This window comes from Meleagris gallopavo, chromosome 5 (genome assembly GCF_905368555.1).
Source record: "Meleagris gallopavo chromosome 5, MGAL_WU_HG_1.1, whole genome shotgun sequence".
NCBI lineage: Eukaryota > Metazoa > Chordata > Aves > Galliformes > Phasianidae > Meleagris > Meleagris gallopavo.
In genome coordinates, this window is record NC_139408.1 from 29,095,978 (window position 1) to 29,115,374 (window position 19,397).

The 19,397-nt window shown below is 38.2% G+C and overlaps 1 protein-coding gene across 4 annotated transcripts in view; it reads left to right on the top strand.

Moving 5' to 3' along the window:
* Positions 1–19,004, top strand: part of GPR176 (G protein-coupled receptor 176) — a 31,773-nt gene extending 12,769 nt beyond the window's left edge. For all 4 annotated transcript variants that reach the window (XM_085225033.1, XM_085225035.1, XM_085225037.1 and 1 more), the window contains exons 2-3: positions 14,848–15,100; positions 16,082–19,004. In XM_085225033.1, the coding sequence (XP_085081159.1) occupies positions 14,848–15,100; positions 16,082–17,189 (1,361 nt within the window). In that variant the 3' untranslated portion in view covers positions 17,190–19,004. The remainder of the gene's footprint in view (positions 1–14,847; positions 15,101–16,081) is intronic.
* Positions 19,005–19,397: the final 393 nt, after the last annotated feature.

Below are 19,397 nucleotides of genomic sequence, written 5' to 3' on the forward strand. Positions count from 1 at the left end.
GTGAGAAATATGCTGGGGTTCTGCAAACCTGTTTTGTTTTGTTTTTAAAAAAAAGCTCTTGTATATAATAATAGAGAAAAGAGGACCAAACAGCTATCAGCACCAGGCAGGGCTGTCTTTTGCCGGAAAGCTGCTCTTTCTTTCCCTCCCCAACTTTGCAGTTGGTTTAATGAAAGCTACTTCTTTCCAGTACTATTTTTGCCTCATTGCTACTTTATGTAGATGTGTTTTTTTGTTATCCTGAAACAGTAAATTGAGATTTCCTTTTTTCTGCGTCATCCTCTGAAAAGCTATGAAGCACCTGTAGACTAATTCCAAGACAATTCTGTAAAATATATTAAAACACTTACATGTATTAAAAATGTGTGAAAAATTATAAATAAAATAAACAAATGGCCTAGATGGTGTAAAAGTAAGAACAAAAAATAATTGGTAAATTAATAATGTTTGCAGACATAACACTTGACGGAAAGAGCTTACATTGGGGGAGGGGGGAAAGAGAGCTACCCATTAATATCTGTTATAACTGAGGAAGCATGAAAACTCTTCATAATACATCATATTTAAATGTGACAAGGAATTCTTGCAAGCAAAAAATAACCCTGAGAATATTTACATGGGTAAAGAGGAGGATGCTTGTTTTTCTTCTTCAACATTTGTTCTGTTTTCCAGCAACACATAACGTTGATAGAAAGTTACCTATCATTAATATATTAACAAACATTAAAGGGAATAATTTTAGTGTCAGTTGCGCTGAGTTGTATTTTTAATGTATTTCTCAAAGTTGTGTGAGTCTAGTAATTGTATTATCAGTGTGTGCTAAGTGGGGTGTTTGAAGGAAATAGCATTTTGAAACGGGTGATGCCTTCTGGTTCCTGGTAGGCCGCGAAGAGCAGCACTGGGGTGCTGATGGTGCTGAGGGGATGGGAGGAGTGAAGTGGCGGCAAGAGGGGAGTCTGTGGCAGTGGGGTTGAGGCCCTGGCTCACAGACAGAATTACCCAAAGGGTTGAAAGTGATAAAACCCCACACAGATCAATCAAATATGTTACAGCTAATTCCTAAGTTAGGCAGCCTGGCATCGACAGTGACACAAATGCTCCCCAATTAAGTCTGCTCATTTCCAAGAAGTGGGAATAGTCCTTTGGGTCATTCCACAATTCTTTTAGTGCTGGACAGTCTAAAATATGTTTTTAATTTCCATTTTCTTTGCAGATTATCATTTTCAAGTTCTATAGAGCCTCGAGAGAGTAATACCCTCCACTGATGCTTGTAATGGACCATAAAAATGATGGAGTATGCGTTGTCTGCAGTGCTTTGAAAGCACGTAAGCTACAGCTACGTGGCTGCCATTAATATTTTAGTGAGACATGGCAGATGTTTTTTGCAGTTGTGTATGCTCCAGATGCTTTATGAAGTATCTCTCTAACTATGGTAGATATGAGTACATCTTTCCATTAGCACATTTTACCAGTAAAGCTTGAAATGGTAAATTAACCTCTCCATCTTTCAAATACTAGAAGTTTTTGTTTTATTTGTTGCTGAGACACTTTGAAGCATGAACCTCAAAAGGAGTAATCATCACTAAAATAAATCTGTAGGAGTCAGGGAAGTGTACATTGTGCTTCACTTAAGTTACAGGCACTCTCCTGTAACTCCTCAGTGTGCAGGCTGTGCTGGTGCCTCTGGAACTGAGCTACTTCCTCAAGTGGGGGTAGAATGAGTGAGAATTTAATGTCTTAGTGAGTTCTTATGGAACTATTTTGTTCTTGTCACTATAGTGCTGATTTTTCAAATTACATTGAATGGGTTCTAGAGGCAAGTGGAAACTCACAGTAAAATGCTGTGGTTTTGTTTTTTCTTCCTTTCAATCTAGAACATCTGCTGTTTTAATTTCAAGCTGCTTTTGCTTTTGAATTCATCTTGTAGTATGTTTTTAGAGAAGAGACATCTCCTGAAGGAACCTCTCATATGTAGGGAAAACTAAAGTTTTTAAAGCAGCATCATGATCTGTGGTAATCTTACAGTTTTAGATCCAAATGTATCATGGATATGGAGCTTTCCTGGATTTCTCCATAGGTGCTAGGGGATTGGCAGGACAGGATAGAGGGGTTTTGTACAGTTCTCTGTTTTGAATATTTTTCTAGGAGAGCAGTGGAGTTTTGCAATTTGTCAATAATAATTTTTTCTTAGGTTTTCTTTTTATAAATTTTTATTTTTTAAGAAAATAACATCATTTTAACAATTTGAAGGAAGAAATCTTTATGCTAATTTGTGAAAACAGAGACATCCTTATTTAAGATATCTTGGAACACAGGGCACTATTTTTTCTGCTGTGTACATAAACAATGAAATTGACGTAGTTATGAGTTCTCCTGTACTTTTCTCTGTTCTGACACTAGTTCAGAATTTTGAGATTGAATGAAAGTGTCTTTGAATTTCTTTTCTCTCTTGAAAATTGTTTTTAGATGTTTCTGGCAGGTTAATCTGGCAAATAGGGACTTTCTGCAGCTCTTACCCCCCATCAGGTTTAGTTCTGCACAGGGCAGATGAGTTCTATTTTTGTCCACCTGTGTTTGTACTAGTAGTCTAAATCAACCAGCACTCTGGTAAAGCCCTGTGCTTGCTTATGCTTAACTTCTCTGCAAAACTTATAGAGTGATTCTAATGTGGATTTCCTCAGTATGAATCTGGGAGCAAAACTATTTAATGCAGTACCAATCTGTGATCTCTCACTGGAAAATCAGAGGTAACCTCTATGCTGCTGTTTGATTGCCTCTCCATTAAGCATTACTTAAGCTTGCATAGGCACCTTAACACCTGAATGGCTTCTTACATTGTCTCTTGGAAAAGGAAAATTGCTAACTCCTTTTCATTAATTTGCCTTTTTAATACAATGCCCTATCCAGATTGAATTGATGTAAGAAAATAACTTGTGTACATATTCATTAGTTTGCATTTGAAGTGCTTTCCTTGCTTATTCTTAGTGCACTTACAGCAGTGGTTTGCTTTGGGGACTTGAATGGCACTTGGATGACATACTTGTCGGTGCTTTTTTTGTTAAGTAAGCGTGCACCACATGCTGCACTGTTTGCCTATTTTTTTTCCCCCATTCATTTAATATATTTGATGAGATTTGCTTGTCCCCAACAATAGTTTTATGTCCAGCTTCTTATTTAAATAAAAACAACTCAGATGCGTTTCAAATCCAAACAATACAAATGTTTTATTAGCCGTGGAATGATTTTGCACTGTAAATGCATTACTAATTATTATTATTAACAGAAACATTATTAACTTGTTTCTATAGTCATTGCTGAATGTAATCAGAGGAATAAAACCCATATAAAAATTCAAATAATCTTTGTAAACTAACCCACGTAGTTGTGCTTAGAAGGAATTACAATTTTGTCTGCATCAAGATAATACTGTGGTTAAAAGAAAAAAAAAAATAAGATTTATCTCTTGATAGCTTTTGGATGTTTCTTTGGGAAGGTAGCTAAAACAATTGAATAAGAAAGAGCTTAGTTTTTCATTTGCAACAAGTCAGATGGACTAAAGACTTAGAGAAGATGCAGTACTGGTTTGGTTTGCCTGGATTTGTTGTTAGCATTGTGGCCTATGGATATAAGCAAGGTAAGGCTCCTTATGAAGGCTCCTGAGGTGAAAAGCAAACAAAATGACTTTTATAAAATATGGCGTTGAGGTCATAAACAAACAAAACCCTCACCCTTGTCACGTAATAGTGGGGTTCTCTAAAACAAAATCAATTTTTGTTTTAGAATGCTTTGTAAGCGTAGCCTGGATTCCTCTTATGGGTGAACTCCTCTTGGCTGAGCTGGATGTGGGACAAGTGTATCTGTATCCTAGAGCAGTGTGTGAGAAGTTCAGTGTCACTTACACTTGTCTTTCTTCATTCAATCCCTATCAGTGAATCATGAACAAACTTCAGTGCATTCCTGTGTTTTGGGATTGGTGTTGTATAATCACAGAATGGCCAGGGTTGGAAGGGACCTCAAGGATCATGACTATCCAACCCCCCTGCCACAGGCAGGGCCACCGACCTCCCCATTTAATACTAGACCAGGCTGCCCAGGGCCCCATCCAATCTGGCCTTGAACACCTCCAGGGATGGGGCATCCACAACCACTCTGGGCAGCCTGTTCCAGCTCCTCACCACTCCCTCTGTAAAGAATTTCCCCCTGACATCCAACCTAAATCTTTCCTCCCCCAACTTAAAACCATTTCCCCTTGTCCTGCAGTCATCAACCCTTTCAAAGAGCTGATTCCCCTCCTGTTTGTAGACTCCCTTTAGGTATTGAAAGGCTGCAATGAGGTCACCCTGCAGCCTTCTTTTCTCCAGGCTGAACGAGCCCAGCTCCCTCATCCTGTCTTTGTAGGGGAGGTGCTCCAGTCCCCCTGATCATCTCTTTGGCTCTCCTCTGGACCTTTGTTTGCGTAAGTCTTTTAAACTATTTGGAAGTCAGCAGTTTTTACAGGAGTGTCCTCTGCCTCAGCCTGGTTGCTTCAGCCCCTGTAATTCCTGGACTAGGTGACTTCCCCTCCTTCATTTCATCATTTTGGGAATTCTTGCAGCTGCTTTCACATTCGCAGTTATTTCACCCATTTTCCATTCAGACTGATCAGTATTTTTGCTGCAAATGTCTCAAATCTCTCCTGTATGGCTCAGGAAAGGATTCCACACATTTTTCTTGTATATAAGTCACTACTTGAAGTATGTCAAACATCTGCGGATAAATTAAAAAGGACTTTTTCTTTCCCTGTGCTCTTAGAAGACCTTTCAGATTTGCAATAGGAGTTTTCCAGGGACAACTGAAATGGGCCAACTTCATTTTGTCTTCCAATTTACTTGGAACAGTATAAAATCTGTGTATGTTCCTTTTTTAAGTTACTAGAACTAATCATGTTACTGTTACTGAAAGATTTTTGTCTGTAAGTGGACACTTTTTTGTTCCTTTGCAGAAGATCTGAAATTTGAATGTTGATTTTTGGCATCTATTTCTGTTGCTACCTGTCTGTAGAAGTCGAGAGAAATTGCTGAGTTGTTTTTATGTTCTGTTTGTTTGTTTCCATGTGGTAGAAACAGAAATCTGAAACATTTTTGTTAGCTGACAGTGGATGATTCAGTACAAAAGAGGAGTAATTACACAAACGCATCCTGTAAGCATTCCCAATCATTTTGAAGATTTATTTATTTATTTTTTTTTTTGCAAAGCAAAAGAGAAGAAGTGAAATTATAATCTTCTTAAAAATATATATATATATGAAAGGCATTTACTGGAACATAAGTAATATATACTTTGTTTTGTAATGATAAGTGAGTTGAGTATTTAGAAAGCAGAGGACAATGATACAGTGACTAGCATGTTGTTTTTTTAATGAGCTTTGTCATTAAGTCCAGTGATTTTCCAAACAATACGTGACATTGAATGTTCCTAATGTCTCTACTGGGATGATTTTGAGCAAGGAAAAGAGAATTCTTTGAAAGAAGACGTCTGGAGAGCAGTTGCTACGTGTATCTTATAGCAAAGTTCTGTTGCGATTGGGGGAATATAGAAAAATGAAGAGTCATTGTGGAGAGAGTCCCACATGAGAATTGTTTTTGTAAGTGAAACCTTTGATCAACAGAATCACAAATTTTATTTCAGGACTTTATAAGTTTTTAGGAAAACAAAACCTAAAAGCCAACGTCTTGCTTTTGGTAACGCCAGAAACATCAGTGATCTTCACAGTGAAGCACCTTACCTTTCCCAAGCTATTCTGTGGGAACACATCTCTTCCCTTTGGAAGGCCAAGGTCTCTCTAGATTGGTATTTTTTCAGTGCAATACTTTGCTGTGGTAGCCAGATAGAGGAAGTCCATGTGAATTTTTTGGTAGTGTTTGATTTAGGGTCAGACTGATTTTCTCCTGTTTGTAACTTAGTCTTTCAGAAATGTGTGTTGGAGTCCTCAGCTCTTCCATCATCTTCCATCTTCTTTCTTCTGAATCCCCTCACACGACTGGGGAGAGCAGAGACTGCTACTAATTGCAATCACCCATGGAGGGGAAAGGAAGAAGTGCATGTTTCTGAATATAACATTAATGCCACAGGCCTTGTATGTTAATTTGTCTGACAACATTTGTATATAAAGAATCAGGAGCAAATATGCCCAGCTGCTGACTTGATGAATGGCTGCATGGCTGAGATGTATAAAGAATACAATTCTGCTTCTGTTAACTCAGTGCTTCAGAGAGTGGCAAGTATAGTCAAACTGGTGCAGAAATGACCTCAGATATTTTCGGGTTGTAGAAGAAAAAAAAAAAAAAAACTCCCAAGACTGTGTGGTAGGACAAAATAATTTCTACTCCATTAAATAGCCGTTACTAAGGTGTCTTTCAGCTACAAACTATAATTTCAGCTACCTAGGAGCTGAAATTGGTTCTATTATATGGGAATATTTCTTCCTTTTTAGAGTGCAAGATAGCCTCAATTACCAATGATAATATAAAGTCCGACTTCCAACTACCAGTAATTACTGCAGGCTTTTAAAATTTTGCTCTGCTGTTAAGTATCATTCATTTTAAATTGTGTATATCTATGCTTTTTTTTTTTTGTGATAAGTAAGCCAAGAAAGACCAACCAACCAGCAATTTAGCCAAATTACCCAGTTATGTGTATGCTATTAGAAAATATGAATTTCAGATAGCCACTGTACTACATTATGACACAAAAACTAATTTGTTTTACAGTTTTGTCTTAAATATCTTGGGTGAAAAGCTGAAGAAGTATTGAGTACAGAAAAAATTATTTAGCATAAGTAGGATGCTGCTGGACATCATCTGTTGTATTCTGGTCTGGTCATGTTTTGTACAGATGTGAGGGTGAGGGGAGGAGGAAATAAGTCACATGCAGCATGTCAGGTTGCGGGGTCTGGGGAGGAAGATATAAAGATGTGGTTCCTGCTGCTATGGATGTTACAGCAGCTTACAGCACAGGTCAAGTGCTGGAGTTGCTCTGTAAGACTTAAGTTTCCCAGAGCTTCACAAGCAAGATCCTCTTGGATCTAATGTTAGCAGGCTTCTTGGATAGGACAGGGTCTGCTATGTCCTTCTTCTGGAAGATACTGGACTGGAGCTCGCTCTGTAGCTGAGGCAGAACTGAGAGCATCTGTGGTGTGAAAAATCACCTGTTAGTGACCACATCTCAACAGTGCCAGCATCTCTGTACATGCATTGCAGATGTGTGAGAGCAAAGTCAGATAAAGGAGCATCTGAAGAGATGTGGCAAAGCATTCATAGCATGACTGCCAACAGAAGTGGCTACAGGCTATCTGCAAACCAAGTGCTGTCTGGGGGTAAGGTGATGGTTTAAAAACAAATCCTAAATGCACTTGTTCCTGTGTTAATGCTGCTGCTTACAATTAGTTTCAGCACAGCAGTCAGGCAAAGCCTAAATACACAGCTGTGTTACTTGGCATCACTTCACCTGGGAAGTTATTTCATGACATGCAGGTTCAGAATGGCCCCTTTCAGAGTTTTTTCATAAAATAGAAGGACAAAAGCTTTTCCTCTTCTACTAAGGATGATGAAAACCAGGCAGATAGTTAGAAAAATTACGTGCTTCGCTTGCATCCCTGCACGCAAACTGTTCCAGTGAGATCATTGGATTGGCTCTCTGAGGGCAGCTAGGACAAAGCCAGGTGCAGAGAGGCTTGGTGTCATACCAGGCTGCCAGAGGACATGTGGATCAAGTACTACTTCTGCAAATAATTTACTCTGGTGGTGGTGCAGGGGCCAATGTTTTTACTTCTTCTGAATCATTTCCTTTTAGGTAGAAAATATTTTTACCTCTATCTAACTAGAAGGAAATGAATTCAGAATAGGTAAAATAATTAATCTCTGCATCATGGGGTCTGCTGTAGGCATCACACAAAGTCCTTGGCTTTAAAAAAATGTTGGTTGTACTTTTGCAGTATGAAAAAGAAGTTAGTCCCTTAGGCTCTATGACTTAAGAAGTTAATAACCTTGAAAAGATTTATATTCTTGTTATGATGAGAGTAGTAAATATGGGTGTTCTCTTTCAGTTTTTTTATTTCCTTGCTTAGGTTTCAAAGGCAGTGCTACACATTTGTCATATTTCCCTGATGTGGGAACAGTCTAAGTCCTGAGGTTGCAGAAGCAATATTTTTTGAACTTTCATTGTTCTGTGGAGCTCAAGGAGTTTCAGGTTCTTTGAGGCCACCTGTTTTAAAACAGAGGTGAGGAGTTCAGTCAGGTCAAGTGTACTTCAGCAGAATGAGTGGGTTTGGTTACTTCCTTGATTGGCTTAAATGATCATGGCAGTTGTTGAAGGATTGTAGTTTATTGAAAAGCAGAAAATGATTGTTCCCTGCCTAGAAATTGTGTCCGCTTAATGAGACAGAAGTACAAAATGTGAGATGGAATAAGTGGCAGTGGGTTTGAGGAATTGAGCAATTGCCAATGTAGTGCTTTATTGTCTCCCCTTAGGTGTATTTATCTGAAAGAAATAGTGGGTGTCCAAGATCTTAAGCATAACGTAGTTCGTTTAGAATGTGTCTATTACATAATAAATCTATGAAATACTCAAGACAAGATTTTAGGAAGTTACACATTCATTTGTAGTAATGATGAGTTCCCTCAGTCATTTTGATGTTTCAAATGTTTGCTGTAAGAGCAGTTTAAAATTTCTTGAGATACGATTTCTAACTTTACTACATCTTCCCATCAGTCCTGAGTTCGTTTTTGCAGACTACTTTTGTGGTACCGTGTTAAGACCTGAATGTTTGAGTTATGAACTGTTGAGCCAACAAACAAAGGCAATTGTAGTAAATGTGGTTTTGTTTGGTCTTTAGTGTATGATATCTAAAAAGTAATTTGCTGCCAGTGGGAAAAAAAAAAAAGCAGAGCCAAACAGCCAAATAAGGTTTTATGTTATTTTTTTCAGAGACTTTAGTGGGTGTTGAAACATAAATTTATTTTAAGATTTTTGAGACTGCTGGACTTCAGGTATTCAGAAAAATGTTTTTATTCTGTTAGGCAGTTCTATTTTGCAGGAAGTATATGCGCTTTTGGACACATCTCCCCCAGTGCAGCTCGCTAATCAAGTTTAGTGAAAGGCTTCAATTAGAATAAAGCCCAAATCTTAAAGCAAAATTTCTGTTGTTTCTATATAATTGCCCCAGTTAATTGATGGTATAAAATCTATTTCTGTGAGCGTCTTTTTCCTCTAGAACTGGGTTTGACTGTGATTCCTAACTTGACTTGTTTGGGTTTATCTTCAATCCAGTTTTCTTGTTCTTTGTGTTATACATTTAAGTCAATACTTCAGATGTAAAGTAGGACAAACAGCTTGGTATCATGTGTTCAAGTGTAGGAAGCTAACATGAGAAAAGTTTTGATGTTTTTTCAGGAAGTATTCTTTGTGTGTGTTTTTTCCCTCCATGTATAAAGGTAATTGTATCAGTCTGTGTATATATCTTTTTGAAAACAAGTATGCAGTAACTGTAAAGAATTACGAGAATCTGGATTTGCTTGATTAGGGGATTTGGACCAGATGATCTCCAAACATCTGTGCCAGCCATGACCTCTTTGCAATAAAATAATGCACTTCTTCATGCTGTGAATGCCAACATGTATTCTGGAACATCCCTGTTTGCAATGGGACAAGTATGCAGGCAACATACATGTGACATAAGAAAGGTATTTGATATCTGCTTACCTTGGATTGCCAGGAATGTTTCCAAGGAATTACCTTTTGAGTGATGCTTATCTTTTAGCAGAAAGTTCTGCATAAAACACCTATCTCAAAACACCTCAAAAAATTAAATTTTTGAAATTTAATATTGTAATTATCCTAGTCTTTTAACAAGAAAATCTTTTTCCCTTCAAATGTGTGGGTAGAAACTGAGTCTTTGAATAGATTGCTTTTGTTTTTAAGGTAAGGTTATAATGACAGAAGCCCTGTGTCTAGCTTTTTTTGTTGCTTGCTGGCTTCTTTTTTCTTTTTTTTTTTTTTCTTTTAACAGAGTGCTGCCAGCTCCTTTCCTGTGATGTTGCATTGAATGTGAGTAGGGTCTTCAGGAGGCTCTGTGATGGGAAGGATGTGTGGATCCTGTGAACCCCACTGTAGATGGAGGGGAAAATTGGCATACAGAGGAGAACAAGCTGTGAGAAGGAGGGTTTTGTTGGGTTGTGGACTTTGTTTTGGTTCAGTTATGTGCTGATGAATGTTAATTATGTGAGATGATTTTCATACCCAGCTAATGGACTGGGCTCTCTGATTTGGCAAAGAGCAATATTTCTTTTTTTTTTTTTTTTTTTTGGGATGGCTGCATGTCAAATTGATTTGTTTTGGATTACAAACTCTGGTTTCCATGGGGATCATCCTTCTGCTTTTTAAAGGTATTATTAAGAGTCTCTTACCTTTTATGAATTACGCCTAAGAGCTATTACTGCAAAACTATTTCAGCTGTTGATGCCTAAATCAACACTTTGTATCTGGCAGTGAAATCTGAAAAGGGTGCAGTCTGGAATAAAAAATAATTTTTTGCTCTTTTGAATCAAATAACACACACCCTGATAACAGTTAATACTCCGAGAACATTACTCCTTGTAAGTACGGTGAACTTAAAACACCATGAAGGTTGGGTGTTGTCTGGGCAGCACAATGTGTCAGGCTATTCCTCAGTTTATTTTCTCACCATACTTATGTGAAGTTGTGTATATTACATGGCTGTCTAGTTGTGATATTTCTCAATTAAAAAATGAAGGGGATGACTAGAAACAATCATCCTTTCAATCTGAATATGGTATAATTAATGCATGGAGGTTTTCATGAAATTATTAATATTTATAAGAGAATAAAATGATCTTGTTTGTCAGGTTCTATACGGACGTTAGTTTCTAACATGAAAAGAGCTGCTTCTCATGCAGTGGTTGCTGTTAGTTATTTCCTATTCTTCTTTATCTGGAGATACTGTCAGAGGCACGGAGAAGCTGTATGCTTCCCTCCTCCTCCTTCAGCCTGTGTACTGCTAAGGTTGTTAGCCATCTAGATGTACTAGGAGTTCAGTGTAAATGTAGCCCATAAAGCTATAAAGACCTAAGATACTTCTTTGGGAATGAAAAAAACACTTTTGATCTTCTTTCTTTTAACCAATATGGGGTATGCTTTGTCACACATGATGGTTTATAAATGCTTCTCGTGTCCCAGTTGGCATTGACTTGCAAGTAAATAGCAACATGCTACATTTTCCAATTGCTCAGTCACCCTGACTTCCCAGCTGACCAATATAATCCCACGTATTCTTGAGTTTAGAATCCAAGATTACGTAGCCCTGGGCCAGTTTTTCAGCAGAAACACCTCAGAGAAGAGCCCCTGATAAGAAATGGCAGTTTTGTCCACTGTGAGGACTGCTTAATGTGGTTGTAGCCCATGGAGGGTATCATTAGATTGGTGACGTTCATGGGTTCAGCAGTGAATGACTTGTCCAGAAATAACAGAGAACAGGGTCTACATAATGGGAGAAGATTCCAAGCACAATTGCTGTAATACTTGTTGAATTACCTTGTTGCCTGGAAGGCTGTTATCCTTTTCCACGGGAAGGAGTGGCTTCTGAAAGGTGAGGAAGAACAAAATGGAATGTGCTTTGTTCTTAAGCTTCTTAATATTTGATTCTATATGAAGTTTCTGGTGTAATTTTTTCTCTTGAGTGGGTGGCTTTGAAAATCCATGATGGGAAACACTTGATTTGAAAGCCGTAGCAGGAAAGGCTGTCAGTACACAGAAAACTGATGTGGTTCATCAGGTCAGAGTGGCTTATAAATTTGCAAATTACTCCTAGCTGCAAGGGGGGAGGAAGTTGTTTCCCTGAGGATGTTCACTCATTAATTTCCATTGTCCCCAGCGAGCACTGCTTATCCTTTTTTTCCCTTTTCAAGCTCTATTTCTTTCTGTCTGAAGAGCTCTTCCTCATCTTGGATACACTGTGTCTTATGCTTTATTTTTTCATTTCCATCTAGGATTAGTGAGCACCAGAGCCAATTTCATTGATTTGTGGCTCTGTGATGTATAAGTGACTGTGACATAATTTGTCAAAGTAGTACAACAGTTGAAAAACTAGAATCTTTAATCAGGCTTCTCTCTACGATCCTGAAGTGTGGCTTGGGTGTTCTTTAGCAGCTTCCAAAGAATTATTTAAAAGCCCTCTGATTTTTATTTATTTTTTTTTCCCCTTCCACTTTTCATTTATTCCTAATGAAGGTGAAACTTGCTTTGGAAGTAAGGTTACAAAAGGTTATAAAATCAGTTCAATTGATGAAAGATGCTAATCTAAAAAAAAAAAAAAAAAGAGGGGAGAAAAAAACAGCACCTTCCCTACTGCATTGTAATAATATATTATTACTCTGTGAGAAATACTTCTAGAATAACTGGAGAGTTAGAGATACTTGTTGAAAGCCAGGGATACGACTGACTGAATATCTCATAGCAACTTTGGAGGCATTAAGTACAATGGATTGAATACTGCCTCTTGAATCTATTGTAGCATCTGCCAAAACCAGATGAGAATTTCATTCTTTAAAATACATCTGCTGGTAAATACATAACTCAATATTTTGTCAGATACCAAAAAGGAATTTGCAGAAGATGAATGACACAGTATGTGGAAAATAAAATTGCAAATGGCATTTAAATACTGCAGATTTAAATAGCATGTCTGCGAGGTAGAGTTCAGTGCTAATTCTGCGTGCTTTTACTGAAATGGTACCACTTTACCAAGAAGCTAAATTTGTCTGTTATTTCTTCGTACTTGTTTTTGTTTGTTTCTTTTTGATATATATGTTGACCATGTGAACATTATGTTCTTCTTGGCATTTTTGTTCTGTGGGCAACCACAGGAAAGCTGTACTCTGCAAATAAAATCTTCATTATTATTTATTTTTAGTTGATTAAAGAGAAAAATCAAGCCAAAGAATGGTATTGCTGTTCTTTGTGGGAGGCTGCAGCTACTTTTTCATATCTCAGTTAGTAGCATAAGATGTTTTCTCTCATGTTGTTTATTGTTTACCCAATTGAAACACTAGCAAATCTGTCGTCTCATTAATCAATTATGTTTCAACTCAGAGGAGCTTCAATTGTCAGTAATATATATTGTTAACAACAAGCAGTTGTTGATACAGCCTGCAGTGAGAATGACTTTTCTTGCCAGTAGGAAGCTCAACTCTAGATGTTGTCCAGCTGCAGTAGTGTAAAAGGGGCTGTCCTATCGAGCAGTATTTTTGTGCTGGTGTATTTTTTTGTTGCTTTTTTGATGTTTATGTGAGAAATGTTTAGCTGTAACATTAGGCAGCTTTCAGTTTCAACGGAACAACTTGCTTAGAAACACATAACCTGCATATAACTTCAAAAATATGTGCTTCTAACTTATTGTGGTTGCCTTGCACGTTCTTCTGCTGCGTTCCAGTTTTAGCATGCGCTGAAAGTCTGTGTTTCCTGCTGCTGAGTCTGTAGAGACTGTCTGAAGAGAGCACTAAAAAATTTACTTTGTAAGTGCTGAAGCGTGAGACTAAGCCACGTTTATGCAGTGTGGGTGGACAGCTGCAGCCAGGTTATCTGTGTGCCTGCTCAGCTGCACTGGCAGAGTCTGTCCTGCTTGAGTACCACAGCTGCTGTGCTCCCCGTGCCTGGGAAGAGGGGGGAGGGTAAGTGCCAGGAGGATGAGGGCACAAGCTGCTGTGTGCTGCTTGCTGCCTTCTCTCTTCTTAACTTCCCTACCAGTGCTAGCACAGATGAGGGCGAGGGATGTCTCCCATGAGCAGAAGCAGAAAAGGTACCCTGCTGCTATGGTGCAGTGTGCAGTGCAGCACTGTGCGTGTTGTCTTGGGGAGCTGAGCTCACTGAAGACAAGTTCCTGATTTCAGCTACCCCTGGCTCTGGGACTCCTTTTATATGGAGTCCACAGGATCATATAGCGTGCATTTGGAGTGTGGAAAACTTGTTTCTAAGTTGTGATATGTCTCCCTGAGAGCCAGATAGACTAAGATACAATGATATGAGAATAAGTATTTTAGCTAATGCTGGTTTCTTTCTATCCTTCATTCCATAGATGAGAGAAATGTGAAGGGCTGGAGTATCCAAAAGATTGCATTCTCTGGGTTCTTTAGTGAAGTTGTGTGTAGGCTTTTTTTTTTCCTTGTCCTATTTGTTTAGTGGCACATTGTAATGTATATACAGAATCTCTTGAAAAAAAATTGAATTTCTTCTGGATGTGACTTCCCAGAGGTCTGTGTGTGCCATTACATTGGCCAGTGGAATGAAAAGGAAATTCCACACAGACACAGATTAATACCATGTATTTATATCTGTTTACTTAGAGTCTATTGTCTTCAAAAAAAAATAATGGCAGTACTTATTAAAATGAACACTCAGCAGCTATCTGTATTTGGATACTCAGAATGGCTTATTTCATGCATGAGTCAACATAAGCATTTGAAAACATGTTTTGGATATCCTTCCTACACAGTTAATGAATTAGAGAATTTTGGAGTTAATTAGTAGGAGCCAGGAGAAGGCAGCTGAGGTGCTATTGCTTCCACTTACCTGGCATACAGAGCTGCTAACACTTGTCCAGACTTTTTAGTCTGAGCAGTGTGTTGGCCTAACTCCTAGTAAACTCCAAACAAGTGCATTTTATTTGCATTATGTGGGAACATTCAAGTCTGTTGAAATTACTGGGTATTTTTTTGGGGGGGGAGAGAGGAGGGATGGATTTCTTTTTCATTTGGCTGAGTTTGTTTGCTTTGTTATCGTTCCTCTCTCTGCCCGCAGGTAACATCATGGTGCTGTGGTCAACTTGCAGAACATCAGTACTTAAATCCGTAACAAACCGATTCATTAAGAATTTGGCCTGCTCGGGTATTTGTGCCAGCCTAGTCTGCGTGCCTTTTGACATTGTTCTTAGTGCCAGTCCACACTGCTGCTGGTGGATCTACACGATGCTCTTCTGCAAAATTGCCAAGTTTCTGCACAAAGTCTTCTGCTCAGTGACCATCCTTAGTTTTCCAGCCATTGCTCTCGACAGGTAAGAGGTTAAATTCTCCAGGATGATAATCCTTGATAAGCTTTGCTTTTCATCCCTATAAAGTACTTTGAGACTAAAAATGTATCTTCAAAAGAGTTTCTAACCCTTCTTTTTTTCCTGTTAATAATTCTTGGTCAGTAATGGAAATTGAAGCCAGACAACTTCAGACTATAGAAAAAGTGCACATGTTTAACTGTGAGAGTTGAAAGCCATTGCATCTTAAAAGAATTTAGCAATGCCTATGGTAGGTTGTCCAGTTTCAAATTTAAAACCCTTTTTTTTTTTTTTTTAAATTATTTTTTTAAAAAGCCACTATTAATACAACCAGAATTAATTCAGGGAAATTTTGTATGTAGATCAGTCTAAAACAGAAGTGGGCCTTTGGACTGCCTAAGTCTTAGGGTTGTATTTATTTTGCTTATTGTTGCTAGCTGTCATTGATTCTACCTAAATGCACAGCTCTGTCATCCTGAGAGTGGCTGTAAGGTATTATTAAGGAAGGATGGATGCTGTTGTGATGAAGCTTATACTACTAAAGCAGTGGGATTTACATACAGTTAGATAAAATTATCGTTAGTCTGTTAACGTGTCACTGCAAAATGTTAGCTATATAAAACAAACTTTGTAGCTAGTAACTCTAATGTTAATGACTTGATAAGTATAGTATCATTCTCTATAATGTACATTCTCTATAATGTATAATTGTATTATGTGCAATATAATGTCATTAATTTTTCTTAATAATGTTCGTACATCAACGTAAAATATTTTTTTTTTTACCATTTCTGTAATCTTGAAATATAGATATTCAGGTTTTTTCTACAGACCTGTCCATAAAGCTAAGACCCTTGTGTTTTTCTTTTATGAGGAGACCATCAGTTGGAAGCTTAATGAGGGATGTGGGGCATTTTGCTCAGACAGCTTGTGAGAGACTTCTCAAAAGCACACACTCTAAAATTGACTTTTTTTTCCCCCCAACAGATACTACTCTGTTTTATATCCTCTGGAAAGAAAAATAACTGATGCAAAATCCCGAGACCTGGTTATCTACATCTGGACCCATGCAATAGTGGCCAGCATTCCGGTATTTGCTGTGACCAATGTGTCTGATATTTATGCCATGTCCACCTGCTCTGAATCCTGGAGTTACTCCCTTGGCCACTTGATCTACGTTGTCATCTATAACATCACCACTGTGATTGTACCGGTGGCTGTGGTATTTCTCTTCATGATTCTTATTCGCAGGGCACTGAGTGCCAGCCAGAAGAAAAAAGTCATCATAGCTGCCTTAAGGACCCCTCAGAATACAATTTCAATCCCTTATGCCTCCCAGCGAGAAGCTGAGCTTCATGCCATGCTGCTTTCTATGGTTGTGATATTTATTTTCTGCAGCATCCCCTATGTGACTCTGGTGATTTACCGTACCATACTCAATGTTTCAGATATTTCGGTCTTTTTGCTTCTCACTGCTGTTTGGTTGCCCAAGGTCTCTTTGTTAGCCAATCCTTTGTTATTTTTAACTGTTAACAAATCTGTACGAAAGTGCTTAGTTGGGATGATAGTACAGCTGCACCAGAGGTACAGCAGGAGAAACATTGTCAGCTCAGGTGGTGTTGCAGATGCTAATCTGGAGCCCAGTGCCCGTTCAGGGAGCCAGCTTCTGGAGATGTTTCATATTGGGCAGCAACAAATCTTCAAGCCAACAGAAGATGAGGAGAATGAAACCAAATCTGTTGGCTCTAGTGACTTTCAGCAGAAACAAATTCCTGTCACCAGTTCAGAGATAGGAGAGACTTCGATTCACAAATTTATACCACAGACAGTTGCAGACTCTGCAGCTCAGGTGGCACCAGCTGTGCCTGCAGAAACTGATATGGGAAATGACAAGTATTCCATGAAGTTTGGCTTTGGACCCTTTGAGCTGCCTCCACAGTGGCTGTCAGAAAGTCGGAACAGTAAGAAGCGACTCCTGCCTCCTTTGGGGAACACCCCTGAAGAGCTAATCCAGACAAAGCAGCCAAAGTGTAAAGCAGAAAGAAAAATTAGCAGAAATAATAAAGTCAGTATCTTTCCCAAGGTGGATTCTTAGGAGGAATAAGAGCTTTAAGTGACCGACAAAGGTCACCTAAATTTATGTGTGATCCCATGGATCTTTGCTGTGCTGAAATCTGTTACAGGCTGATTTTTTTTTTGTGTGTGTGTGTGTGTGTGTGTGTGCTTGTGTGCCAAGTATAATTAAACAACAGAGAAACATGCATACAGGTGTTCTTTATTTATATGGTTTTGTGAAAGTAATATATTGAAAGATCATGATTCTTATTTTTATTTGTGAAATACCTATGATAATACATTTCTGATGAGCTTTCAGAAAGTACATGTAGCTTTGGGAACAGTTTACTTCTGGCTGATGTATGGAAATATGGCAGTCAGTTTGCTGGGAACCTTCTTATATTAAGATGGACTGGATATTGAAGAAGCTTAATAGGAAAGGCTATAGAGAGCATGAGAGGATGCAAGATGTAAGATCTAACCTCACGTTAGCAGACACAGCAAGCTTCTGCACGTTTCATTAATGAAGTAAGGAGAACTATAAAGTATATCTTTTAAGCCAGTTTCTGAAATCAGTATTAAAAGTAAAACTTGCTGGACTCTTGTTATTTAGCAAGTATCTGCTAAACTACACCTTTTTAAAACTTAAACCAATATTTTCTGTGTTTAAAATTTTAGCAGAGCCAAGGATACCAAAATTGTCTTGTGTGTCACAAACCCAAGGATGACGGATTCAGAAATCGATTTCTTTTTTAAAAAACGTTCTTGTAGTTCTAAGTAGAAACTGTACTGGAGACAATGCTAGACAAACCCTGACCTCAGTAAACAAGAATGTATATGCCAAGGGCATAAATGTAACGTTTTGATCTTATGATAAAGGGTACATACAAATGTCCCAACAGTATTATGTAAGTATTGTGTATATAAGCAAAGGATTGCCCTTAAAATTCACTCCTATCTATTGGTTCACTCAGCTTTTTTTTTTTTTTGTGGGAAAGGTAGCAAATGGAAGAAAAGAGTTGGAATTGCTTACAGACTTGTACTGAATTGTTGAGTGAGGAAGCTGATTATGGACCCCAAAAGGCAAGGTTTGCTAATGCTGTGGCTCAGTATTGTTAGTGAGGTTTTCCTTTTACCTCCATCAACATAAATACCAGTATCATATTCCACTTGTTTCAAAGACTCAATCAATCTGTGTCTGAACATGAGACCTCTGAATCTGGTGCCTAATTTTTTATCAAATCAGAGTCAACAGTCCCTGGTCTCAGCACACCAGCCGTCCTTTGAGAAATCTCTGTTTGCATCCTTCTGCAGCTCATCCTCCCAAGCTTATAATTTCCTCGGTACTGTGCGAATTTCAAATGTACCTGTCTGTTAGATGACTAGGAAACTATTGTCACCCCAGCTGTAATCCTTTGGTCAGTTGGAAGTAGTTGTTCCTTCTTTTCTTATTTGTATTCACTGTTGACTCTGGGTGAGAAAAACTGAAAAACACAAGTGACACCCAGCACTCCTCATGATTCTTCTGTAGTGTAGCCCTTTGGTGTATGCTGGATCTTTACCTGTCATTATTGCCTGTTGGGAAAGTATTTTTCTTTAAAGAATGCTTTTTGAAAGGACAAGGTGAATCGTCTTGCTGAATTCACAGTAATTTGCCAAATCCAATTGATTACTGTTAGAAGTGTGGGAAAAATTGTGCTAAGGCAGAATTTGTAGAGGTGCATATTCTTCCTTTGAAGAGTAGGAGCAAGTCAGCTGCTTCTGCTAGCTTTGAGGTGATGGATTTCTATAAGACACACAAAGCAAATGTTTTAATTAAAAAAATAAAAATAAAAAATCTCAATTACTGTGTAAATGGTTTTGACTTTTTGTTTGTTCAAGAACTTCCCAGTGCGGAAGAGCAGTCTTCAATGGTGCAGATGGGTGGTGGGACCCAAGCTGCCCTGCTAAGCAGATGATGACTTGACATAGATCAGGCAGAAGAAATAATGCAGGAAAAGCTGTTCCTTCTGTGACAGGGGTAGTAAAGGATCATAGCATACAGTTTTTTTTAAGAACTGTTTAAAAAAAAAAAATTATATTTCTGAATATAGAATAAAGAGTCCATTAAAGACATCCCTCAAACATCAAAAGCAAGGTAGGAGATAGTGTCCTTATGAATTTAGAATAAATTCAGTATTTACGACCTACTTATACATAGACACTGATCAAAGTCTCTGTGATTGATGAATGTGGGTAAATGGTTACT